Below are 26,818 nucleotides of genomic sequence, written 5' to 3'. Positions count from 1 at the left end.
GTTTGTGGCTTTATGTCCTGTCTGTAACGCTGATGTAGGGCAGCATGTAGGGCAGCATGTAGAGGTTTGGGACGGAGCCGATGTTCACGGTTAGGAAACAGGAAGTACTCCGTGTTTTGGAGAGTTTAGTAAATTCGGATTTTTACGGTCCAGATGAGCGGCCAGACGTCTTGGTAAAGAAAAGCGCAGTGCGGAAAAGGGTTAGTTATGTGCTGACTAACGCTCCTAGCCGGTTAGCTAACTAGCATTGAAGTGTGGAGCTGAATCGGCCGTACAGGTAAGTAGTGAAGCTAACTAAGCTAATCAGTTAGCCTGAATAATCCGGTCAGATGTGTTGTGTTAGGACATATATCCGGGTCTCACACACACACACACACACACACACACACACACACACACACACACACACACACACACACACACACACACACACAGTACTACACAAACACACATGGTACTACACACATACAGAACTACACACACACAGACACACAGTACTACACACACAGACACACAGTACTACACAAACACACACAGTACTACACACAGACACACAGCATTACACAAACACACATACAGTACTACACAAACACACATACTGTACTACACACAGTACTACACAAACACACACAGACATACAGTACTACACAAACACACACACATACTGTACTACACACATACTGTACTACACAAAAACACACACGCAGTACTACACGAACACACACACAGTACTACAAACACACACACAGTACTACACACGAACACACACACACAGCACTACACACACATAGTACTGCACAGTAATACAAGCATGCACGGTGGTACACTGTTGATGTTAAAGCAGAGACAGTTTTGGTGAGATTCATTTTCATTTACTCCTGACCACACACACACACACACACACACACACACACACACACACACACACATTGATAGTAAATTCTCTTGTGTAAAAAAATGATGAAAGATTTGAACATGTAATGAAAGATTTCGACACTGACCCTGTTCTCTTCCTGTGCTGCCAGTGTATGTGGCTGATCTGACCATAGGCATGGGAGCAGAGAGCAGTGGGCTAAAAAGCTGTGTGCTCCAACAGCCGTCAGTGACGTTACCTTCAGGCCTCTCCATGTACTCAGCTGTGCTGCAGGATGGAAAACCAGCCTCTGTGTTTGTCTACAAGCAGGGCAGTGAAGACAAAGTGAACAAAGCTGCTAAGGTTCAGTGGTTAAAATACTTCGCCTTCGCTTTCCAGACCATATTCTCCTTCATTTAATATTCATCATACACACATCTCAAACCATACTGAGTTGATTAATCTCCCCCTGTCATGCAGGTTAATTACCTGTTGGCTATTTGAGCATGAGGCTTGCACAGTGTTAATAGGTGGTCATAAGCTTAGTAGTGGTAATATGATCTAGTGACTGCATTCCATGGAAGTACATAGGTGTGAAAGTAAGCTCTTGTATTCAGGAGGTTGAGTGCAGAAGCAGCTTAACTTGCTGTTTTCCAATATTAATAACCATTCGGCTCCAAGTTTACAATCGGATGTGTGTCATAGTGTCATGTGCGCATACTTTAGATAAACGAACCAGTGCTCTGTTCCTGTTTAGCACCTGAAAACTCTGAGACATCCGTGTTTGCTGCGCTTCCTGTCGTGCTCGGTGCAGGATGGAGGCATACACCTGGTGACGGAGAGGGTGCAGCCTCTGGAGCTGCTGCTGGACAGTCTCACACCCGAGGAGATCTGCGCTGGCGTCTATGATCTTCTGCAGGCTCTCGTCTTTCTCCATGACAGGGTAAGAGCAGTGTTAGTGCTTTCAATGAATACGATCTGATTCCTCTAAGATTACGAACACAGAGATAAAGTATCCGGTCTATTAGTTTTATATTCCTAATTGCCCCAAAACACAGGTTTAACAACTAGAAAAATAATAATAAAAAAAAAACAATTATTGAATTTTACAAAGCTAACATTGATGACCTTGTTAGTGAACAGCCATGTTTCTAAAGCCTAAAGGAGGGACAGTAAATGCTCATAAGAGAGATAGCAGAGACGTGTAACGTAGTGAACTGAAAACCTTACAAACACAAATTTTATCTAGAGTTAAAGGGTTTAAATTTGAGTGAACTTTTTGTTGTTGTTTTTTGTAATTATTTGCTCGTTTGGGATTTGATGCCTGCAACACGTTACAGAGTAACTGGGAAAGGAGAACCCAATCAAACAAATGAGACAATAATGTCATATTGGTCATTTATTTATTCAGGAAAAAGTTCCAGTATTACAAATCTGTGACTGGAAAAAGTCTGTGAACCCCTTTGTGCAGAAAAAACCACAAGTAAACATTACTGCTAAACTGATGAAGTCCTGAACTTTGGCTTGGAGGAATGTTACAGCTTCAGCGCTGGGATGTTGGTGGGTTTCCTCATATAACCCACATGCTTCAGGTTCCTTCTGCAAAATTCAGATGATGGTCAGGATTTGGCTTTCAAAACATTTACTTTGTTCCTCTTCAGTCATTCTTTGGTAGAACAAATCGCCATCTCGCTGCATGACCCACTCTCTCTTGAGATTTAGTCCTGACATTTTCACTGGGAAAAATCTTTTCATTGTTACATCGATGATGGCAAGTCGTAAAGGCCCAGATGCAGCAAAACAGCCCCCAAGCATGATGCTGCCACCACCACCATGCTTCACAGATGAGAGGGATCTTGTGCTTGAAATGCAGCGATTTTCTTTCCCCAAATAAAATGCTACTCATCTAAACCAAACCCAAAATGATCTTGGTCTCATCCGGTTACAAACTATTTTCCCTGTAGTCTTCTGGCTTGTCCACGTGGTTTTTAGTGAACTGCAGTGTTATTTTAAGAGAAGGGTGGCTTTTTTCCTGCCAATCCTGATACACACAACATTGTTGTTCAGTGTTCTGCTGATGGTGGACTCGATGTTTTGGATGATATTTTGAAGACATTTTGCTGAAATTTCAGCTCCGTCTGTTTGGCTTTTTCTGCCTGAGTTTTGGCAGAAACTCATTTAAAACAAAAAGCAGTAGTTTGGTTTGGAGCAGCTACACCACAGGAATAAGTGTACAGATGGTCCTCTGCTAGGAGAGTCAGACTGGTCCTGTTTATTAATGACTGCTAGCTCACTCTCTACAGGATGTTAGAAATCATGAAACTAAAGCTAGAGCCTGTTAGTTATGGACCGTTGGTGTAAAGCTGGGGGCTTCAGGGTACAACATGTAACCTCGGGCAGTCCAGATGCCCCTCGACAGAGGAGTTATATTTTAGATGTTCTTGTGTTGTAGTGATATTTCTCACCTGCCTGTGTGTCCTCAGGGAAAATCTAGCCACAACAACGTGTGCATGTCTTCTGTATTCGTTAGCGACGATGGACACTGGAAGCTTGGCGGGATGGAAACAGTTTGCAAATTTCCCGAAGCAACACCAGAGGTAAGGTGTGACCAAACCAGCCCATATCTTCTTTCCTCACGTCTCAGAGACGGTACCATTATAGCCACAGCATCACATGAGCATCAAATAATTCTCTATGGAAGGGGTTGTTGTATAATGTAGTGGAGAGTGTTGCAGCTTGAGATCTCTTTGTGTCCTATCAGTTTCTCTCCAGTGTTCAGACAGTAAGAGAGAACAGCGCCGTGCCTCCTGAGGAGAAGGTGAGACTCTCAGTCGATGCTATTTCATTTTTCCCTTACTTCAAACGTCTTTACGGTTCAGTGACTCAGTCACAAAAAACTTTTTTTCTTCTGTAGCTCGGTGGATTCCAAACACTTCCCGAAAAACACGCCCACGCACGGGATGCGTTCTCTTTTGGCGTGCTGCTGGATGCCCTCCTCCCCTCGCTGAGCAGTTACGGTTAGCAATGTTTAAATTCTGTACTAGTTAAAATAAGGGACGTGGGCAAGGAGTCTGATCTGAAGGTTGTGAGTTTGAATTCTGGATCCACTGAGATGCCACTTCTGGGCCCCTGAACAAGGCCCTCAATACTCAATAACTCAGTGATATAAAATGAGAGGAAAGTCTCTGAGGATAAAGACTTCTGCTAAATGCTGTAGATGTGGATGAGTAGGCTCAGGGAATCAGTGCAAACGAATGCTGTGAGATGATGATGTGTTTCACAGTGTTGCTAAACTACAGTCAGTGAATGTTCTTCTGTACGCTTTACTTTCATATGAAATAGTTTCTTTTGAAAAGTCTGTAATATAATTTCATTCTTCGGACCCTGAGTCATGTTATTCCACTACGTCAGGGTTTTTCCGTTTCCTTGTGGTTCTGCTATAAGAGTCCATCCAACATGTTCTCATCTTCCTCCCATCCCCTCCTCCCCCTCATCATTCATTCATTGTTTTTATATATTTATATATTTATTTGTCCGAGCGGTTTGCTGACTCGTGTCTGTCCCCGTCTCAGTGTCCGATGAGCTGCTGGAGAGTCTGAGGAGCACGCTGCAGGTCAGCCTGTTGACCTCTGACCCCACGGTGCGGCCGGCCCTCAGCAGCCTGCTGACTCATGAGTTTTTCAGGTGTGTGAACGTGTGACTCTGTAGCGTAAAGATAACGGCTGTTCTAGTACAACTAAGCATTTTCACAACTGGTTATTACAATTATTAAGTAGATAAATGTTCAGAACTTAACTTTTTCTTATTGACTTCAGCAGGAATGATTTTCTGGACATCACGAACTTTCTAAAGAGTTTAACTTTGAAATCTGAGGAGGAAAAACATGAATTTTTTAAGTAAGACTTTTTAACTACACTGCTTTTTTTATTATAAATAATTTTTGCTTTAATTTATAGGCTATAACACATTATGGTAAACATGCACTCTATACACGTGTGTCATTTTCTCCAGATTTCTGCTGGACCGAGTTCACAGCCTCCCTGAAGAACTAATTGGCTCTCGTTTGGCTCCTAAACTTTTAAATCCTCTGGTGTTTGCTGAACCCACTGCTGTGAAAAACTTCTTGCCCCATCTGTTACAGCCCAAAAAGGGTATGAAACAGCTTTATTCAGTGGATTATATTTGCTTAATTCAGTAGAAATTCAACTGAAATCTAATTTGTAACAGACATTAAAGGTGAAGGATTTTCTCAGCAAGTGGTCTGGACCAAAAGAACTACTGACCAGTAACACTGGTATCAACAACTGCTCTTAAATGTGTGAACCTACATCACCTTAAACTCATGACCAGCGTGGTTGTGTTACAGAGTCAGCTGTACGAGCTGATGGGGAGTGCCTGCTGTCTGTGCCACTGTACCGGAGACACGTAGTGCCGCAGCTTCTGAAGCTCTTTAAAGTGAACGAGGAGCACGTCCGGATGGTGCTGCTCTCCAACATCCACATATACGCCGAGTTCTTCTCACAGGACGAGCTCAAGAACCAGATCCTACCTCAGGTAAATATGAAGACCTAAAAATCCCCCTTGAATTTCTCCATGTAATCTCACACAAACAAACTGCAGGGATAAAGCTAGCAACTCAGCTTGATGAGCTCTTACAGGTGAGGCACTTAGTGGGTTATAAAATCTTATTGTGGTAAGTGGTACCAAAACCCAGCGTCTGTTTCTACTGCCGTGCTTATGGTGGCTTTTTTACAAAATGTTTAAAACAAAGTGTTTATGAAACCGGTTTGTACTTTTAAATAAAATTGATAGGTGTTGCTAGGAATGAGAGACACGAACGATGCTCTGGTTGCCATGACGCTGCAAAGCCTGGCAGCCCTGGTGCCGTTACTGGGAGCGCAGGTGGTGGTGGGCGGTGAGAGGACCAAAGTCTTCAAATGTACCACACCAAACTTCATCAAGTCCACAGAAGTTACCCCTGAAAGTCAGTTTCTCTCTCTCTCTCTCTCTCCTCTCACTTTATTATTTATAAATGTTTATATATCATTTCCTGCTATTTTGCACCCATTAAATCTATTTCTGTTGTATGTATGTGAGTATATAAGATATGACAGTTATACAGTATGCACTCCATGTACAGCTGATGTGTTTGTGGAGTCATTTGTTAGAATCTCTGCAGAACAGACTTTAGTTCTCTCGTCACTGTTTCTTCTCCTTCTCTTGTGTAGACTCACCGGCTCATATTGCTGGAGTGTCTTTGCCTCATAGCTTTCAACCGTCCAAGGTTGCAAGCCTGTTGCCTAAGTGTTTGGAAGGAGGAGAGCTTGTTCTTGAGAAGCTGAACTCTCTCCAGTCAGTCAGGAGAGAAGTTGTTGCCCCGCTGCCCTCTACATCAGACACAGGTGAGGCAGAGGAAGGGGGAAGTCTGTGCCAAACACCTCATAGGAAGAGATTTGACCATCACACTGGGGTCACTGACTGAACAGTTTTACATGGAGATGTTTTATGCATAATGGAGCCTCTAGGTCAGGGGGGTCAAACTCAGTCACAGTGGGGCAGAATACAAAACTGAGATAAAGTCACGGGGCAAAATATAAAACTGAGATAAAGTCACGGGGCAAACTGAATATTTATTGTAAAATTTACTGCAACTGATGTGTAATGTTCAACCTTTTTCACATGGAAACAAACTTTAGTTTTACTTAAACACAGGATTTGGAACAACCAGAGCTCGTTATTACAAACACATAAGACATTATATGTGAAATAAAAGCCACATCAGTGATGTTCATGTCACAAACTTTGACCCTACACTTTTTGACAAACTCTCCCACATTAAAGGGCAGATTTTGCTGTTTCTGCTGCCACAATAAAGCTTTACAGCCTTTACAGCAGCTTCACTTTTTATTTAGCTTTCATGAACATAGTCTGACGGGAAACCAGACTGTTTTTCATCTCCTCCACCTTCTGGAGCTTCTGCTTTACGTCCAGGTCCTTATACTTCTCATAATGTTCCGTGTCATAGTGTCTCCTTATGTTATATTCTGTCGTTACAGACACGTTAGCTCCGTTAGCACACGAGACAAACAGGTCTGTCCTTTATAATCATGAACAGATAATCTGCCTCCCTCCTGTCCTGTAAGCTCCTATTGTCCATCTGTCGTTTGGACATTTTTGTGGAGGGTGAATTAACTTGCCCGATGTGACTGTAACAGGGTTGTTAACGTCTGCCAACAGAGAATGAGGGGCGCTTATGTTCGTGACTACGCGTCGATACAGTGGCAAGGCATTCTGGGATTTGTAGTATTAGCGGAGCACGCGGAGCACCACGGGCCAGAGTTTGACACCCCTGCTCTAGGGTATCTTTTCCTTAACATGTAGTAATTTTGTTTGATGTCTGATTTTGTGCAGTGATGAACAGAAATGTAGCTCTTCCCTTGAATGGCTTCAGCCAAGAGAAAGAGGGAGAGAAGGACATCAGAACGGAGAGGACAGATGAGGACTGGCCCGACTGGGAGGACGGGGGGGAGAAATACCAGCCTGTACAAATTAGCATACAGCCTGTAGACAGTGACTCAGAATTACCAGCTGCATATGGTGAGAAGGAACCCTGGGATGATTTTGAAGATTCTGAGGTCATCTCCAAACAATTGGCCACAGTTACACCCCTGCCGGCCCTGTCGCCAAAATCCATAAGTGACCGTGCCATAGGACCTGTATCACTACAGACTTCTAGACCTGCCGGAGAGTCTAAAGCACTTAAACTGAGTACTGCTTCAATAAAAACTGCATCAGAGCATAAAAATCTGTCTTCTGATACAAGCTGGGAGCAGAGCACGGACGATACCTGGCCCAACAAACCCGATTTATCTACAGAAGCCAAAAATAAAAATGGGTACAGGAGTCCAGGAGCTGGCAGACTAGGAGAAGAGTTCACCATTGAGGTGAAAAAGAAACCAGACAGAGACCCAGAGCTGGACCTCTTCGCTGACATGATACCGGACATAAAGCTGTCTTCACCTAGCATGTTCTTACCCATAGGGGGTTCATTCAGCAAGCCTGAAGGACATCCATCCGTATCTCACACCGAACCAGACACTACACCCTTAAACACACTGGACCTGACAGCCAAGTTTGCTGCAGTAGATACGATGGAGGTGAGGTTCAGAAACTGATTTATCATGAGTCACTGAGTAGGGATTGTTATTACTATTGCATTTCAGCTCTGTGAACAACACGTAACATGAACAACATGTAACGTTCACATAATCCACAAGTTACAAAACCAGACTGAAGGTTTCTGAATGAACGTAATGCAACAAAATCAGTGTATCGTGGCTCAGAACAAAGTACCATAAGCAACCACAGTGTGGTGCTGTCTAATCCTATTAACATCAAATTATCCAGTTGTACATAGCAGTTTCTGCAGTTATATCATTTTTAGATATTTGGCAATTAGTGATAATTACTAATAAGTGACCAACAACTGAAAATCACTTTTCCTCACATGTAAGATTGTAAACAATCGGCCAGGACTCAGTGAGAGAATCAGTTACAGTGCGTCAGTTTAACAAATCCATCTGTGTAACCCATTTAAAACAAATTGTATTTAAAAGTAAAATCTGTGGTGATATTTCCTGAATGGATCTGAGGTATTTAATATAATGCTTGTCTTTCACAGACTGATGCAGAAGGCTGGGTGGACGGTGAGATCAACTGGGAGGACGATGAGAACAACTGGTCGTGATCACTGGAACTGTGAACCAAAGGCTGTGCACAAAGTCATATTTAAAAACAAAATGTCCATGTGAGTTGGAAAACAGTGTGAACATTTATAGGCACTTGAAGTGCCTCTTAACACTAGTGTAAGTACTGAACAGTAGCTTTAGTGCTACTAATTTGGACATTACATTTATGGGTATTGTAAATATATCAATTACTACAAACTGCATTGTCCTATTAGGGTTACGATTACAAGCTCAATCATTTTAATTGCTTAAGAGCGCACCAGGCCGTGATCCCTCGTCTGTGGTATCCGTGGTTACCGACACCTTGATGTAACCACTGTCATGACGTAAACTTGAGAATGAATACAATCACTTTAATAATGAACACTGATCAAAATGAATCATTAAGTAGTGGATCATGTCATTTACAGTCAGGGCTACGATGTTTGAGACTGGGTTCTCTTTTGAATCTGCACCAAGAATGAAACTATTAATGATGACTTGTTTGTCTTGGTTTAATTGCCTCTCGTAGTCGTTTTGAAAACCCCTTTGTGTAGCTCTTTGCCAAATCCTGACAACAAATGTAGCTATAAAGGCATTTTCACTGGACGTACATGTGCGGCGTTCGTCTTCAGGTTAGGGGTTTGATTTGTGCCATGAATGGTTCAACTTAATTCTTCTTACATTACAAGAAGCCTTATAGGAGAGGCGGTTGAACATATCTGTATAGTATATTGTTTCTATACAGTACACAAATGTTTATTTTTGTTTTAGTGGTGGGGTTTTGCTCAAGTTAAAGAAAAACTGATATTTATTTGTATTGTCAGATGCTGATGAAATAAAGGTTTTATGGTATTTAACACACTGTCGTTTCTCCACGAAAGTAAGACCGTCCGGATTCCTACCAAGAAGAAGAGCGTGAACCGTGCTTATTAGTCAAAGAGAATGAGATTATTTTAAAAGACCAGTAGAAAGTACATTTAGTGAAACATGTTTAATATACAAATTAATAAACAGAGATTAAGTTCATATTAAAAAATCTTTAAAAAAAAAAAAGTGCTCTTTCACCAGTACCGAGTGTCATTATTTAATTACAACTGAAGCGGTCAGGAGTGTGTGTGAGAAACAGGATGAGTCCTTATCATGGTGGATGGGGATTGTTACTGATCATTTGTGTGATCAGTGTTTGTAAGGCCTGCAGTCTTGATATGACCCACTGTGGAGGCAATAGGGCTGTACCTTCAGTACACTGCAGTGCCCTCAGAGCACTTTCTGCTGCCTGGAGGTAGCGCTCACACTCTTCTTGTTTACACATCTCCTGACGTGGCCGCTTGGCACATGGCTGATGGAGGAAAGGAGTTGGAATTCAGCATGTTGTCTATGGCAGTGCCAAAAACATACAATCTTTTAAATATCTATCTGTCTGTCTATATATCTATGTACTCGTCACCTCTGCAACAGATGTTTCTGCGGACGTCTTTCCTCTTCGCTCCAGTCTTTCGTTGTGTCTTTCTATAATATGTGCCTCGGCCCTTCGACTCTCCGTTCTGGCCCCTGCAGGCTGCTGGGGTGCGATGACCTGTAGAAATAATCATGTGTTGATCTTCATTTACAGTACATGCAGTGAACAACTGTTAAATGGTGGCATGCTGACATACTTTACTGAGGAAGTTCACCACTTTGTTCTTGGTCTCCTCTGTGGTCAGACTTTGAGAGATGATCTCTTCATGACTGGTGGCCTTTAAATAGAAGGAAAGGCTTCAGCACCAGATGAGCATTAAACCCATTAATCATTGAAAACTAATCAATGTAAGGTTTTTTTTTTGGAAAAATAAAAGTTTTCTATATTTATCCTACTATTAACCTCAGCAAATGTGGCAAAGGCTTCCAGTGCATGCTGACGGAGCAGCCAAGACTCGTGACTCAGGAGTGTGCTGAACAGACAGCTGAGTCGAGGCAGCACCTGAAACTTTACACAGTCATACGCAATAAATCCGTTTTCACTGATTAAGTACAATATTTTTTGTGGTTACTGTGTTCACATGGATGTTATGGATCAATGTAAACAACAAAGAAAGCATTGAGAATATTTGCATTGAACATAAAAATAACAAATTCTGCCTAATTAATAAAAGGACAAATGATCCTGACCCAAAACTAGTGTTACCTGAATATCAGAAGGAACAAATATTTTCCCCATGGAGGCCAAATAGTCCAGAGCAGCCAGCACCAAGTCATCATTGCAGTTCTGCAGATTCAGTCCAATGAGACAGGAAAATGCCTAAAACATCACAACACTACACTGGTGATAATGTATGTGTACTACATGGAAAGTATTTACAAACTAAAGGAGAACAAAAATACCTACCGCAGCTAATAAAAGGAAGAATGGGGAAAGAAATGAGACAGGAAAGATGAAACTGTTACCTGAACTATAGCCTGGGGATCGATATTTTTTATCAACTTTGCTGAAATGGTCAGAAGCAGCCTCAAGGTACACTGAAGAGAGGTGTGGGTCTGAACCTACACAAGAGACAAAACAGCTAACATTTTTATTTTATTCAGTTGTGAGAAAAACATGTCTCATATATCAATAAATGACATATCATAAATCACACACGTCCTGAGCTTCCGTGAGGCCCTGAAACAGTTCTGTACATGTGTCAGGGTGGATACACACCAGTTCAGCATACATCACCACTCTTTCACGTTTGCCACTGATACATACACACCTTTCACATATAGATGTGAAAATAAAGTTTTAGTTTTCACCTTAATCAATATACACTTTAAATATATTTAAACCTGGTTGTGTATTTTTAAACAGCTGGAACGAAATTCCTTGTGTGTGTCAACACAGTTGGCCAATAAACCTGATTCTGATATCGGGGAAGTGTGTGTCATTGGGGAATCCAGTAACGGAGTCTAGAACACATGCAGAAATGATATGCTCAGAATTCCAAATACCCGGTCCCCCCAAAAATAAATTATCTCAAAAAAACATTACACTTTCAATCAAGGTGGGTGAATTTCCAAACTTTTACATTCAAAAAGTATAAATGTGTGTCCACTTGTCGAGTGTTTGGTCTTTAACCTGGGCAGCATCCATGCGATTCCACAGCTGATGAACAACGTCCAGTGAAGCAGTCATACACTCGGCCTGCCGACCGTCTCCTCGAACCACCACCAATAGACAACTCAGTGCTTTGTTCTGAATCAGGGAGAAAGGAGGATGAAAGCACCACAAAACATACATTTATTAACAAAGGCAACAGTTTGGCAAATAGTGTTCACATTTTCTTCTTGATTTGACAATCTGGCCTTTCCTACCATACAATAGCCCACGAGTGGCTAATGACAGGGAAGTGAGAGTTTGCCCTTCTCACCCAGAAGCATGAGGAATCGCTGGAGATCAGAATATGTTCATCACCGATCTATCCAAAATTACAGTCTGATCTATAACAGTGTAGGAATTCCAGCACTTTTAATACGAGTGTCCCTGCTTTTTGAGATACCAAAATAATTTGGACCGACTTGCATGATTTTTAATACTTGTCTATGGATCATTGACTTCATGGCTTTGTAGCCATCAACAGATGCTAGCTTTCTCTCCTGAGCCTTCTTCACTTTCTGCTATTTCCTAGGACAGTTTTATCCTTTACTTACTACAACGTAACCTGATTTGGGTGTAAAATATCCACAAATTAAAACTGACATTATGGAACTTAATATTCAACATTCTTATGTAGTATAAAATCCTGTACTTAAAGTTTACACGTTTAGCATGAATCCATTTATACATTAGAATGGTGTAGACTTTGTACAAATGATGTAGACTATTAAAGTGAGTCATCCATCACCACTAAAGAGGTAACGAAAGAGAGCTCTTAAGATGATTTTTATCAGCTGTGTCCTATTGTCCAAAATTCAACTTAAAATTGCTTTAACAATAAACCATCCCTGATTTTCTCAGGGTCAACTTATAAAGGAAATCGGAGCACTAAACTGCTATTTAATCGTTTTATCAAAGTTTGTTCAGGGGCAGTTTCTGTATACTGAACACAATACTGTGGCCTTTGCCAAATTTTTTATTTTATTTTTAATAAATCTACGCCAAGCGCTCCTGTTGATGGTTTCAATTTGTGAGTATAAGTGGCAGAAACCCCCCCAAAACCCAAACAGTTTTATGACTCACTGCTTTTACAGCTTTATCATCTGGAAACAGATATGTATGCTTATTCACTGAAACTCGGTTTCTAAGTTAAATGGAGGGGGAAAACATAACATGATAAAGCTTCCTTCTTTAAGTCATATGCTCACCAATGTGGATATCCTCCCCAACCTGTAGCCTGCAACATGCCACGCATCAACAGCAGCTTGGGCAACGCTCAATACATCCCTCTCAACATGAGCCTGAACATCGGAGCACAGACTATTGAGCAAAACAGGACTCCATATACACAAGTTCTCATCCTTCGATGGTGAGAAGCGTTCAACAAACTCCAACTAAGAAGGAAAACACACACACAGATACATTGGAAACAGTAACAATGTCATGTGGAATTCACTGTAGTCCTTAGAACACAAAGTGTTGCACAAACTATTAGCACTAACACTGCACTGTTTGTGTGTGTGTGTGTGTGTGTGTGTGTGACCTGGTGGTTTGGAGTCATAAGAAAGAGAAGACGCCTTAGCAACGATCCCAAATGAGTCAGCTGGTAGTTCTCACATGGGCAAGACTTTATCTACAAGTAAAACAAAGATATGATGAGTCACTACAGTTAAGAGAAAGTAAAAGTTGCTGCAAAAGCACGGTACTTGCTACATGAAACGTCTGCTGTTAAAACGTAGTCTTAGGGAAAAAAGACCCTCTTTCAATTACAAGTCTTAAAGTCTTAAATATTAGAGACTGCTCTTAAATATTAGCACTGCTCGACTGGTTCCACCATCTCTCAGAGTAAGAGGCAAGTTTACTACAAGACTCTTCTCTGTTCTAGCATAGGATAGCTGTGGGTCTGAACTTTGACTTCATTCCAACACAGTGAAATGTTTTATTCTTTAGCCCTTTACATGTTGATTTGCTGATGTGCTTGGGGTCCTTGTCCTCTTGTATGATCCAATTTCCTAACAGGTAAAATTGCTGAACAGTGTTGTATTTGGTGTGTCCCGTCCCATCAAGCCTTTACTGTTGTATTTGGATTCCAGGTTATTAGCTTCAGATTTTTAATCAAGTATGAAAAATGAACGTTTATTCTCGATTGCTTAAATAACAATGACTCTGTACAGGACTGTACATTCCTTTACTTATTTTTTTGGCAAAACATACAAAAGATTTTTTCTCTTTCTTAGTAATGGAGGAAAACGAACATCTAACAGATTAGATAAAGCATCCAGGCCAAACACTACAGGTAAGAATAGCATGATCTTACACAGACAGGTGTCCAATTCCCAAAACAGATTTGACACCAATTGTCGCCTCTGTTGGGGTGTTAGTGAAACATAGAGCTTAATCCTATCGCTCCCAGGAGAGATTTATAAAATCACTTTGAGAGCACAGAAAGAAAGGTCACATTCAGCTGCCTGCACTCACCAGGTGAGCTGTAAGGAGAATGTGATGCAAACATAACTCAGCCGTACCGTATCTACACTCACAAACAAAGAGGAAGGAAAAGTTAGTAAATCAGTCAAATATATATAACAACAACAACACACACACACACACACACACACACACACACACACACACACACACACACACACACACACACGAGACTAACGTTTGCACTCTTTTGAAAACTAGTAAACTCCTTTATGTGATTTACTGCTTCAAGTACAAAGCGGTCTCCTTTAATCAACATATCAATTAGTACCAATAATAATTTGAACAGGTTTGCTTATCAACTAATCAAGACTTTAAGGCAAAATCCCCTTCAGCATGTTTGTATTTTATGTTGTCTTATGAATAACATACATGGAACACACTTTGTTTGTGTAGCTGACTCATTGTGAGTTATGGAAAGTTTGCTGTCACTGCTGGGTGTGTACAGACACTCACCGTGCCAGGAAGCACCAGACGTCAGTGGCTAATACGGCCGTCTGGGTGTCTGACTGGAGTACGGCACCTAACAATGACCGCTCCTAAAAATATGACAGAAAGAGCCATAGAGCCTATATATTACAACATGCACAGGTATTTGATGTACATCCAGCCATTTCTGTTAGATCCCAGATGTCCAGCCCTGCTTCTGTATAATGATGGTTAATGGCTTGGATGCCCCTGTGCTCCATTACGTTATATACAGGAGTAAGTTAGAGAGCATCCACTGAACTGACAAGTGGTCCAGACGTGTAGGAAGCAAGCAGCACAAGAACATTTTCAGGACACTTGGAATCCACAGTACTGTACAGTGCAGTATTATACTAACCAGCTTTGGGAAGTGTTGTGCAGGTAGTGCTGCCACACAGCCACACAGATGTACACACACATGCTGGTACAGGCTCACTGTGCCCTGAGCTTGGCCATGAACCATCACCCCAGGCAACCGTACGGGAACAGTCCGCTCTAACAGACACTGACGGAAATTCTGAAAAACTGCCTCAAATATTGACAACCTGCAGAGTAAAAGTAAATAAACGGGAAAAAAGGAAACAAAAACATTTAGTTAGCCGGAATACTTTTTCCGACCCGCATTAGTTAGACATTTCAGAGTAATTCTCACAGAGTGAACACTACTGACGTCTTCATGACATTTCCTGATCATTGCAAAGAAGTCACTTGTACCGTAAATGTTGACATTAGTGTTCTTACTTTTAACTTTGATGTATAATCCGGTCAATAATCATCTGGACAGTGACAACGTTTGTAATTTTCAAAAGAAGCAATCAAGATTAAAGTGTAGATTTATCTCAAGGGGTTTAACAGACGTGTTGCATTAAGCATTTAGCCAAGAAGATTTTTTTTACATAGTCTCTCAGAAGACTCAGAAGTAACTAGACAAGATGTCACTTCATGATCAGTCGTGGCCTGTTTCCTTAGAGCTATCTGTAAAATAGCAGAGGCTTTAAGATCAATAATTTGGTTTAAATCTTTAAAGAGAAGGAATGCATTGGTTACTCTGCAACACCAAAAACATGGTGAAGGAGTGAAAATCCCCTTCACACCATCTAACCCTGTCAGGAACACTGTTAAGGAGGGAGTCTACACACGAGAGACACATTAAAGTTCTACAGAGAGGTTACCTCAAGAACAAAAAGTAGAATATAGACTTTGCTAGGAAACATCTGAGTCTGCTCAGTTCTGGAACATGATTCTTTGGACAGATGAATCCAATCCAGAATGATGGGATAAGACGTGTGCGTGTGTGAAGAAGGAAAGGAAATAATTCTGCTCAGATTCAGTCTACAGACTGCTGCAGTAAAGACCCAGCACAGCATCATGAATCTCAGAGAGGATTTGATTCAGAAGTATTAAAAATAATCCTTATGTTTATAATGATGTTAGTTTGTAGAACTACTTTTGAGCCTTTGGACAGGAGGCATATAGGGAAAAAATGTTTCTAATTCTAATGCAATGTCTTTTGTTGAACCGCTTGAAGGTCTGCACTTCGATCATATCTTCAACACTTCAAACCCATCGTGTTGTGTACAGAAGCAGAATGACCATCAGATTAGTAATTTAGTATTTATGGACCTGACTGTATATGCTATAATGTCATAACTGATATACGTAGATACACTGCTGTCATTTAACCTCTGACCTAATGTGTCGAAGAGGAATATAGCCTCGATAAGAAATATTCTGTTATTCCTTCACCAAGATCAGTGACTAAACAAAATAAAAATATTACAAGTAAAGTTTAATACAAAGTGTGCCTCTGGTTTTTCAACAAATATTAAAGGTCAATAGCAAACCTGTGTGTTTCCTCTGAGAACTGACTGCCATCGTACCAGAGACACAGCGTCTCGTCTGTCTGGGAGCACAGCTTCACCAACACGTTCACCAGCAGAAGACACTGTGGCAGAACGAGCTCCGGACTCAACCCTAAACACACAGCAAAACAACAAACATTTATCCCATACTGTAATGACGACAACAAAATGAACAGAATTAACTCCAACACAATGTCATTTATGTTGTTGTTGTTGTTTTGGCTGCTCCCTGTACTGGGTCACCACAGCGGATCACGTGGTCCACATACTGTATTTGATTTGGTAGATGATTTACACAGGATGCCGTTCTATGTCATTTATAACATGTAATAATAAAAAATATGTACAGCGTGTGTATTAAGTGCATGGTCAAGGCTGAACAGAGGAGTTTAAAACTCTCACAGACAAGAACAATACGTCAGACACATACAAGGGCAGTGTGTCCTTGACTGACAGGAATAACTTTATAATAACAATCAGAGACCTTGTCTCTCCAAAAGACCTTGTCTATTCACAAATGGTTTTCCGCTGGCATGCTCTTCTTCATGACCCCATTTAAATAGCACTAAACAACCCATCTAACTTGTAATGTTATAGCTGAGCTGCCAGGTTCATAGTGCGCAGTTAAAGTAAGAGCTGACAGGGGACTGCTATGGCCTTACTCTTTTCTGGGGTCAGAACACATTCAACAAAAGACCTCATGGGTAAAAGCTGTGTCACCATAGCGTCCATAGGAATCAAAACAACACGGCTCAGTTCTTCAGCCAGGCCAACAGGCACAGACGGGGAGTAAACAGGAGGAAATTTACTGGAAACGAGAGAGATAAAGAAAGAGAAAGAATAATATGTGGATAAGTTAATACTGAAAGTGAATGCAATCAGAAAGAAAGAAAAAAAAATATTAAACATTGATTCCAAAGAACAGTTTACACAGCAAAGTGCCTGCATAGTAATAATAATACTGCGATTACCTGAGAACTTGTAGATACAGCCGGTGAAAATGACTACAGAACTTTGAAAGAAACGGGTTAAATTCCTGTCAAAATAAAACAAAAATACATAATTGATATCAAAAGTCTACATGAGTCAATTCTGTTAAAATGGCAGTGTTTTGTGATGTAAAAAAATGAAGCCAAGACCTTTTTCTGCCCTCAGTGTGAATTAAGTGAAAAACAAGCAGAAACGTTTTAGCTATAAAATGAAAAATAAACTGGTTGCAAAAGAATTCCTGCCCCTAAATCAACACTTTTTGGTACCTTTAGTACCAGGTACCTTTTAGTTGTATTACACCACTCAGCATCTTTGGGTAAGAGTCTATCAGTTTAACATGGAAATATTTTCTCTCTATTTCTTCAAAATCCTTCTAGATCCATCAAAAGATAAGAGCATGTCCTGAGCACAGCCTGCTTCAGGTCACAGATGTTTAGTGTGGGTCAGGTCAGGGCTCGGGCTCTCGTTCACAAACATTCATCCTCTTTTAGTTAAGTTGTACCTTCTGGATGTGGACGTGTGCTTTGGGTCACTGTTGCGCTGAAAGAGGAAATTCGTTTTTATTTGAAATTTTTGCCCTAAAATCATTTGGTATTTGTACATGATTCCCACCAGCTTGATAAAAGCCTCAGTTGTAGCAGAAGAAAAGCAGCTCTAAAGTGTGATGTCACCACCACCATGCTGCACTGTAGCTATGGTGATCTTTTGTGTTTTATACCAAATGTTTAGAATTGGTCTCATCAGTGATTTAGATGTCTGAATGTTTTCAGTGAGAAAGAGCTTCTGTCTAGTCCCATCACAAAATTCTGCTAGTTTAACAGCATTTTACACACACACACACACACACACACACACACACACACACACACACACACACACACACACACACACACACACACACACACACACACACACACACATACACACAAACACACACACACAAACAGGAACACACACACAAACACAAACATTTTGATATAGACAATTGGCAGAACTGGTACCTTTATGTAATGAACCAAAGTGTTGGCAAAAAACCTGCAGATCTTTGTGGATTTTTGGAAAGCCTTGTATTCAGGGCTCTGCACCGTCTATTCAATGCGTTAAAGAGAAAAAGTAACATGGTTAAGTTCTCAGCACAATATACTGTACAACTTCACTACAGATTCTCACTCAGTAAAATCCATTCATATTTTATCAGTTGCAGTATGGACACTGTGTGTGTGTGTGTGTGTGTGTGTGTGTGTGTGTGTGTGTGTGTGTGTGTCTGTGTTCTGAAGCATGGACACTGTGTGTGTGTGTGTGTGTGTGTGTGTGTGTGTGTGTGTGTGTGTGTGTCTGTGTTCTGAAACATGGACACTGTGTGTGTGTGTCATGGGTTCTGAAGCATGGACACTGTGTGTGTGTGTGTGTGTGTGTGTCTGTGTTCTGAAGCATGGACACTGTGTGTGTGTGTGTGTGTTCTGAAGCATGGACACTGTGTGTGTGTGTGTGTGTGTGTGTGTGTGTGTGTGTGTGTGTGTGTCTGTGTTCTGAAGCATGGACACTGTGTGTGTGTGTGTGTGTGCCATGGGTTCTGAAGCATGGACACTGTGTGTGTGTGTGTGTGTGTCTGTGTGTGTGTGTGTGTGTGTGTGTCTGTGTTCTGAAGCATGGACACTGTGTTTGTGTGTGTGTGTGTGTGTGTGTTCTGAAGCATGGACACTGTGTGTGTGTGTGTGTGTGTGTGTGTGTGTGTGTGTCTGTGTTCTGAAACATGGACACTGTGTGTGTGTGTGTGTGTGTGTCATGGGTTCTGAAGCATGGACACTGTGTGTGTGTGTGTGTGTGTGTGTGTGTGTGTGTGTGTGTGTGTGTGTGTGTCTGTGTTCTGAAGCATGGACACAGTGTGTGTGTGTGTGTGTGTGTGTGTGTGTGTGTGTGTGTGTGCGCATGTTCTGAAGCACCGACACTGTGTTTGTGTGTGTGTGTGTGTGTGTGTGTGTGTGTGTGTGTGTTCTGAAGCATGGACACTGTGTGTGTGTGTGTGTGTGTGTGTGTGTCTGTGTTCTGAAGCATGGACACTGTGTGTGTGTGTGTGTGTGTGCGTCATGGGTTCTGAAGCATGGAGACTGTGTGTGTGTGTGTGTGTGTGTGTGTGTGTGTGTGTCTGTGTAGTGAAAGAGGGTCAGGGTAGTTGTGTGTGTGTGTGTGTGTGTGTGTGTGTGTGTGTGTGTGTGTGTGTTCTGAAGCATGGACACTGTGTGTGTGTGTGTGTGTGTGTGTCTGTGTTCTGAAGCATGGACACTGTGTGTGTGTGTGTGTGTGTGTGTGCCATGGGTTCTGAAGCATGGACACTGTGTGTGTGTGTCTGTGTGTGTGTGTGTGTCTGTGTTCTGAAGCATGGACACTGTGTTTGTGTGTGTGTGTGTCTGTGTTCTGAAGCATGGACACTGTGTGTGTGTGTGTGTGTGTCTGTGTTCTGAAGCATGGACACTGTGTGTGTGTGTGTGTGTGTGTGTGTCTGTTCTGAAACATGGACACTGTGTGTGTGTGTGTGTGTGTCATGGGTTCTGAAGCATGGACACTGTGTGTGTGTGTGTGTGTGTGTGTGTGTGTGTGTGTGTGTGTGTGTGTGTGTGTGTGTGTCTGTGTTCTGAATCATGGACACTGTGTGTGTGTGTGTGTGTGTGTGTGTGTGTGTGTGTGTGTCTGTGTTCTGAAGCATGGACACTGTGTGTGTGTGTGTGTGTCTGTGTTCTGAAGCATGGACACTGTGTGTGTGTGTGTGTCTGTGTTCTGAAGCATGGAAAGTGTGTGTGTGTGTGTGTGTGTGTGTGATGGGTTCTGAAGCATGGAGACTGTGTGTGTGTGTGTGTGTGTCTGTTCTGAAGCATGGACACTGTATGTGTGTGTGTGTGTGTGTGTGTGTGTTCTGAAGCATGGACACTGTGTGTGTGTGTCATGGGTTCTGAAGCATGGACACTGTGTGTGTGTGTGTGTGTTCTGAAGCATGGACACTGTGTGTGTGTGTGTGTGTGTGTGTGTGTGTGTGTGTGTGTGTGTGTGTCTGTGTTCTGAAGCATGGACACTGTGTGTGTGTGTGTGCCATGGGTTCTGAAGCATGGACAGTGTGTGTGTGTGTGTGTGTGTGTGTGTGTGTGTGTGTGTGTGTGTGTGTGTGTCTGTGTTCTGAAGCATGGACACTGTGTTTGTGTGTGTCTGTGTTCTGAAGCATGGACACTGTGTGTGTGTGTGTGTGTGTGTGTGTGTGTGTTCTGAAACATGGACACTGTGTGTGTGTGTGTGTCATGGGTTCTGAAGCATGGACACTGTGTGTGTGTGTGTGTGTGTGTGTGTGTGTCTGTGTTCTGAAGCATGGACACTGTGTGTGTGTGTGTGTGTGTGTGTGTGTGTGTGTCTGTGTTCTGAAGCATGGACACTGTGTGTGTGTGTGTCTGTGTCTGTGTTCTGAAACATGGACACTGTGTGTGTGTCATGGGTTCTGAAGCATGGACACTGTGTGTGTGTGTGTGTGTGTGTGTGTGTGTGTGTGTTCTGAAGCATGGACACTGTGTGTGTGTGTGTGTGTGTGTGTGTGTGTTCTGAAGCATGGACACTGTGTGTGTGTGTGTGTGTGTGTCATGGGTTCTGAAGCATGGACACTGTGTGTGTGTGTGTGTGTGTGTGTCTGTGTTCTGAAGCATGGACACTGTGTGTGTGTGTGTGTGTGTGTGTGTGTGTGTGTGTGTGTCTGTTCTGAAACATGGACACTGTGTGTGTGTGTGTGTGTGTCTGTGTTCTGAAGCATGGACACTGTGTTTGCTTTGTACTTGTGTGTCTCTCTAGATTTAGAATTGCTGCACATTAGACTTATGTATGATCTTATTTAGACTTATGTATAATCTTATTTAGACTTATGTATAATCCCAAATGTGCTGTACCTTTAGATCTGCCTGCTGCATCTGCTCTGCCATCTCCAGAGAGTTCCTTACTGAAACCAGCAGGTCCTCACACAAAGCAGTAATGAGGTCACTATGTCTCAAATGCTCCTCCACCAGAGACTGGTACTTCACACTTTGCCTAGAAACAAAGAGCTTAATGAATTATTGGCCAAGCACCAAGTATCAAATGTGAGAAAGGCTTCTTGTTGGGTATTAAATACAACCAGGAGACAGTCTTATACGTGGTTTTTCTTTCAGAAGTACACAATTTTTAGTTCTATCAAAAGGCCAGGCACTGGGATGATCTTTGTTGCATGCAGTGGCCTTGCTACACACATCATAATACATTTTTTTAATTCAAATTCACATTAGACACGGTGAGGACAAGTGGGAGTCCACACTCCATGCTCAGAGGCACGTAAATTTAAGCTGGCATACCACAACACTATTTTAGAAATCCACTGAAGATCCAAAATTACACTTTTTATATGATGTGCATTTAAATTCATAATGTAAAAGATATTGTGACTGTGTTTATTTAGTTTTCCTACATCACACAAACATACTATGTATATTACTAATACTTCATTTTATTCACTGCCCCATTGTAACATTTTAAGTGGCTGATTTGGGAAATACAGCTGCCATGACAACAGGTTTAGTAACCGAAGCTCAAAAGAACTAAAGGTCTAATTTTGAATGATTGATGCTTTGTGTCCAGTCCAGTATTAGGTCTTTATGACAGAAATGGTGTCTTAGTGGTTAGCACGTTCGCCTCACACCTCCAGGGTCGGGGTTCGATTCCCGCCTCCGCCTTGTGTGTGTGGAGTTTGCATGTTCTCCCTGTGCCTCGGGGGTTTCCTCCGGGTACTCCGGTTTCCTCCCCCGGTCCAAAGACATGCATGGTAGGTTGATTGGCATCTCTGGAAAATTGTCCGTAGTGTGTGTGTGTGTGTGTGTGTGCCCTGTGATGGGTTGGCACTCCGTCCAGGGTGTATCCTGCCTCGATGCCCGATGACGCCTGAGATAGGCACAGGCTCCCCGTGACCCGAGAAGTTCGGATAAGCGGTAGAAGATGAATGAATAATTAACTAATGAACTTTCTGAGGTGAACTGATTTGGTCAGATGTTCAAGCTGCGTGGTGTTTTAATGTACACATGAGAAACAAAGGAAAACCATGGAGTATCAAGTCCCTGGGGGACTGGAACGAGAAGCACTGCTGTAGAGGTTTGGGTCTTATGGAAACCAGGTGATACTGTAATATTCGTGCACTTCTGTCGTTTCCTTTCTTTCAGTTACTTTAGAAATTCTACACTGATTAGCATCAAGGACACAAACAACTATATATATATATATATATATTTAACAAATCATTATTGTAATCAAGTCATTTAAATAGGCAGCAATGACAGAATGAACACAATAAGTACTAGTAAAAGAAATGCAGGTAGGTTTTACTCACTTGATGATGAATTTCCATGTGTTAGCATGCAGGGCGATATCCAGATTGGATATGACTGAGCAGATGTCCAGCAAACTGTGAATCACTGCCCAAGAAAACACATTTTTTACTCTCTTGCTATAAGGAAATGTATAAAATCAAAGTCTGATTCCCACAAAAACCACCAGCAAGACGGTCCAGACTTGTCTTGTAACTACTAGTTTCACTGGAATAAGTAAATTATAAAGAATATACTGAGGAGTAAAGAGTGAAAAGTACACTGTGATGGACACACCTGTAACTAGATTAGAGATTTCTTCTTCAGAGGCACTGTTCTCTAGGCTGATCTTCTCCAGCAGCTCCATCAGGCACTTCTGAAGGGAGTAGGCTTCTCTGAACATGCTCTGTAGAAGATCCCCCACGAGTGACAGTCTTCCACTGTACACAACTTCACTATCCTACAGACCAAAATGTGATCAGTAACAGACAATCCTACACGATGCACTTTTTCACAGCATGTATTCCAAAATGTTTCCATGGTGATGGGTTTTTTCAATGAACTCAAATCTCAATGAATTCCTAATCCCCAACTTCAGACAAATGAAAGGCCAACTCAGAGTTCCTGCTTCGGTCGTTCTCCTCAACTCCTCAGAGTTCAGCAAACCAACATGGCCACTGACCTAATGACATATTTGCAGAATCTGCAGTTCGCTGTTTCAACAAGGAAATAATACATCGCTCATTACAGTTAGCTCAGTACAATAATATCGCTCATTACAGATAGCTTTTTGTCCATATTTCCCCAATGTTTTTCCCCATAGAAGAAGTGCAGAGTGTGTAAAGATATGAGCAAGACATACCTTGCAGTGCTGGAAAGTGTCCTTTAAGATGTGGAGGACACAAGAGGGCAGAGATCGGATGGAGTCCAGGGAGGTCACCTCATCCAGAGTGTACACGTGACGCACACAAGCAGACAGAGATTCCAGTGTCTTCACCATCATCTACATACATAAATATTATTTGGAGCTTAATTATCAATCTTTATTAACAACATTAACCTGCAGGACAAGTGATTAAGATGCTATACAGTACATAGCCTGTATTCTATCGGTCTACAGTAAATACTAGAAGAGGCAATAAATACTATCATGCCCAGTGTCAGAGAACCTGTAAAATGTCAGAGAACCTGTAAAATATTCCTGAGGAACGCATGTAGCTCCATGTTCTGGCTAGACAGGTCTCCAATATGCTTGCCAATCTCTTCCAAAAGGCCAGTAAACGTCACCACAACCTGTAGCCAAAGATCCATATGGAAAGATAAAACCAGCCGTTATAACCTCGTGTAATAAAACACACAGTCTGGTGGGTGTACAGTTCTCACCTTAGGAAGGATTTTAGAGAAACATTCCTCCTCTAGTTCTGACGGAGGGAGATGAGGAAGAAACATGTCTACAATAATCTGCAGAACATCTGCAAACATAAACCATATAATCATATGAATATGACATTACCCAATGGTACTGAATAAAACAAAACGTCACCATTGGCTAAAACACTTACTGGTGTGTTCATTCCAGCTGTCAGTATTACAATGAATGGAGTACAACGGTCAAGGAAGTCAGTTGTTTCTTTTTTTTTTAAGCCAAAATTGTGTTTAAAAAAAGTTTGTGACAGCAATATTGTTGATAAATATGTGGTTCACAAAAGTACCAAAGACAGATGAGAGGCACAGGGTTAAAGGTTTACATGATTACTTTATGTTTGTCATAACTGTTGATTGTGGATCAGGGCCCTTAGGCTCACATTTTATCTGAAGAAAGGTGTAGAGTACGGAAAGCTGCCATTAATCCTAAGGACATCATAACCGTGGAGAACTAGGATTAAACAATCATCAGGTCTAAACATTTTACTTTTTTAGCGTTTATCGTACATGAAGGTAGTTGAATGTAGTTATTCATTTTGTGTTTTACTTTTTTTTAGCGTTTGTACAGAAATTAATGAAATATTTGGAATTTTAAGATAGAAAGCCTAACTGCATGACAGGACAAATGCATTCAAGTATTTAGTTAAATAATGAAAAAATTGGACGCAGTTACAGTCACGGTGCATTGTGGGTAGTAGCGTAGATCGCAGTGACGTCAGTGAAAACAGCACATGCAGACTATTATTGATATAATAATTTCATTACAATAGTTAGTTTTAAGACTAATGTTATATTCTGGCATACAAATAATTATCAGTTACGTCTTTCTGAACAGGGAAAATGGTTTGTAAAGCACAAAAATGTCTAATAACAAATAATACAATTTAAAAAGTTTGTAACAGTAGGAGAAACGGGTTTTGTTGTTTTCAATTTGAATTGATTTGATCATAAAATAACAATTACAATAGCTGAGATGACATTTACACTAACGATAATCAATTTTTATTATGCAGCATGTTGAAAGTACCGTCCTACACTGACCTATAATCTGTCCTACACTGACCTATAATCTGTCCTACACTGACCTATAATCTGTCCTACACTGACCTATAATCTGTCCTACACTGACCTATAGTGTCCTATAATGTCCTATACTCCGAGGAAGTCCTACACTGACCTATAATCTGTCCTACACTGACCTATAATCTGTCCTACACTGACCTATAGTGTCCTATAATGTCCTATACTCCGAGGAAGTCCTACACTGTCCTACACTGACCTATAATCTGTCCTACACTGACCTATAGTGTCCTATAATGTCCTATACTCCGAGGAAGTCCTACACTGACCTATAATCTGTCCTACACTGACCTATAGTGTCCTATAATGTCCTATACTCCGAGGAAGTCCTACACTGTCCTACACTGACCTATAATCTGTCCTACACTGACCTATAATCTGTCCTACACTGACCTATAATCTGTCCTACACTGACCTATAGTGTCCTATAATGTCCTATACTCCGAGGAAGTCCTACACTGTCCTATAATCTGTCCTACACTGACCTATAGTGTCCTACACTGTCCTAAAGTATCCTATACTATCCTACACTGTCCTATACTCTGAGTAAGACCTATACTGTCCTACACTATCCTATACTAACCTACACTGTCCTATAGTTTCCTACACTGTCCTACACTGACCTATACTGTCCTACACTGTCCTATAGTGCCCTACATTGTCCTACACTGACCTATAGTGTCCTACACTGTCCTATAGTGTCCTACACTGTCATATACTCCGAGGAGAAGCTGTGCGATAAATAAATCAGAGGTAAAGGATATGACCAGTTTGGGCAGGACCACTTTCAGTTGTTGTTGACATGTCTCCGGGGTCCACTGAACCACCTCCTCCAAAAGTGTAGCTTGAGACATCACCAGAGCCGTGAAGATGTAGTGCCGAGAGAAATCACTGTATTCACCCAGAACAACCCCAGTGATGTTAGTGTGTCTGCTGCTAAAGGCTAAAGCTAAACAAACACACTCAATAAACTCATTCAAAACCAGTCTGTTAACTCAGAACCGCAGGTTATCAGTTATAGCTTCCATTAAAACCTATCAGGAGCCCAAATAAAAAGATTTGCACAAAAACACAATGTTATAAACATGAACGTTTTTTAAATTCACCTCTTCTTTTCTCAGTATTATGGGCGAGTCCATTCAGCTGTCACTCGGGGGTGATGTGTAACATGGTATTAGATAAAAAAAAAAACGTTCAAATGTAACTCACATGTATCGTAAAATATTGGGTGACATTCTACAAATCACCACTGTAATGTGTGTAATGGCTGGCATCTATCTATTAATATATTTCACTTCGCAAAGAAAATGGCAAAATGGTATGGCTCAAAAAAATTGCGCGCTTGCGTATGCAGTGACACCAGTGAAGCACTCAATTGTGATTGGTCAAAAAGGTTTACGCGCGTGTGTGTGTGTGTGTGTGTGTGCGTGTATATATATGTGTGTGTATATATA

At 41.4% G+C, this 26,818-nt stretch overlaps 2 protein-coding genes across 6 annotated transcripts; one reads left to right on the top strand and one right to left on the bottom strand.

Annotated features, from left to right (window-relative positions):
- Positions 1-9,440, top strand: scyl3 (SCY1-like, kinase-like 3). 2 transcript variants are annotated; one of them, XM_047801675.1, is made up of 14 exons: positions 1-277; positions 1,026-1,216; positions 1,611-1,796; positions 3,337-3,450; positions 3,615-3,671; positions 3,768-3,870; positions 4,426-4,537; positions 4,672-4,749; positions 4,865-5,004; positions 5,220-5,407; positions 5,666-5,837; positions 6,082-6,255; positions 7,265-8,010; positions 8,535-9,440. In XM_047801675.1, exons 2-14 carry the CDS (start codon positions 1,052-1,054, stop codon positions 8,598-8,600), a joined length of 2,301 nt encoding a protein of 766 aa, XP_047657631.1. In that variant the 5' UTR covers positions 1-277; positions 1,026-1,051; the 3' UTR covers positions 8,601-9,440. The 2 variants fall into 2 exon arrangements, with proteins under 2 accessions (XP_047657631.1, XP_027010080.1); XM_027154279.2 differs by having other exon boundaries at positions 4,669-4,749.
- Positions 9,441-9,513: 73 nt separating this feature from the next.
- Positions 9,514-26,690, bottom strand: c16h1orf112 (chromosome 16 C1orf112 homolog). 4 transcript variants are annotated; one of them, XM_027154274.2, is made up of 25 exons: positions 26,471-26,690; positions 26,129-26,255; positions 24,422-24,461; positions 24,243-24,331; positions 24,048-24,152; positions 23,722-23,862; positions 23,157-23,319; positions 22,883-22,967; positions 21,420-21,558; positions 18,501-18,587; positions 17,481-17,545; positions 17,172-17,317; positions 16,492-16,621; positions 15,006-15,192; positions 14,636-14,718; positions 14,171-14,222; positions 13,236-13,325; positions 12,901-13,086; positions 11,675-11,791; positions 11,008-11,103; positions 10,748-10,861; positions 10,445-10,549; positions 10,239-10,319; positions 10,031-10,159; positions 9,516-9,922 (listed from the first exon to the last, which is right to left on the bottom strand). In XM_027154274.2, exons 2-25 carry the CDS (start codon positions 26,216-26,218, stop codon positions 9,722-9,724), a joined length of 2,721 nt encoding a protein of 906 aa, XP_027010075.2. In that variant the 5' UTR covers positions 26,219-26,255; positions 26,471-26,690; the 3' UTR covers positions 9,516-9,721. The 4 variants fall into 4 exon arrangements, with proteins under 4 accessions (XP_027010076.2, XP_027010075.2, XP_027010074.2 ...); XM_027154275.2 differs by lacking the exon at positions 26,471-26,690 and having other exon boundaries at positions 9,514-9,922; positions 10,445-10,543; positions 26,129-26,464; XM_027154273.2 differs by lacking the exon at positions 26,471-26,690 and having other exon boundaries at positions 26,129-26,464.
- Between the last annotated feature and the right edge of the window lie 128 nt (positions 26,691-26,818).

This window comes from Tachysurus fulvidraco, chromosome 16 (assembly GCF_022655615.1).
Source record: "Tachysurus fulvidraco isolate hzauxx_2018 chromosome 16, HZAU_PFXX_2.0, whole genome shotgun sequence".
In the NCBI taxonomy this organism is placed as follows: Eukaryota; Metazoa; Chordata; class Actinopteri; order Siluriformes; family Bagridae; genus Tachysurus; species Tachysurus fulvidraco.
The sequence above is the reverse complement of the archived record's forward strand: the minus strand, read 5'-3'. Positions and strand labels throughout refer to the sequence as shown.

What these genes read in the sequence shown, in the direction of transcription:
- scyl3 (XM_027154279.2), top strand. Translation starts at nt 1,052, where the DNA reads ATGGGAGCAGAGAGCAGTGGGCTAAAAAGCTGTGTGCTCCAACAGCCG. An exon ending in GAAAAACATGAATTTTTTAA is followed by an intron (nt 4,750 to 4,864) that starts GTAAGACTTTTT and finishes CATTTTCTCCAG; the next exon opens with ATTTCTGCTGGACCGAGTTC. An exon ending in TCTGTTACAGCCCAAAAAGG is followed by an intron (nt 5,005 to 5,219) that starts GTATGAAACAGC and finishes GTTGTGTTACAG; the next exon opens with AGTCAGCTGTACGAGCTGAT.
- c16h1orf112 (XM_027154274.2), bottom strand. Translation starts at nt 26,218, where the DNA reads ATGTCTCAAGCTACACTTTTGGAGGAGGTGGTTCAGTGGACCCCGGAG. An exon ending in ACATGGAAATTCATCATCAA is followed by an intron (nt 21,559 to 22,882) that starts GTGAGTAAAACC and finishes CTTTGTTTCTAG; the next exon opens with GCAAAGTGTGAAGTACCAGT. An exon ending in CTGTATCTACAAGTTCTCAG is followed by an intron (nt 17,318 to 17,480) that starts GTAATCGCAGTA and finishes TCTCGTTTCCAG; the next exon opens with TAAATTTCCTCCTGTTTACT.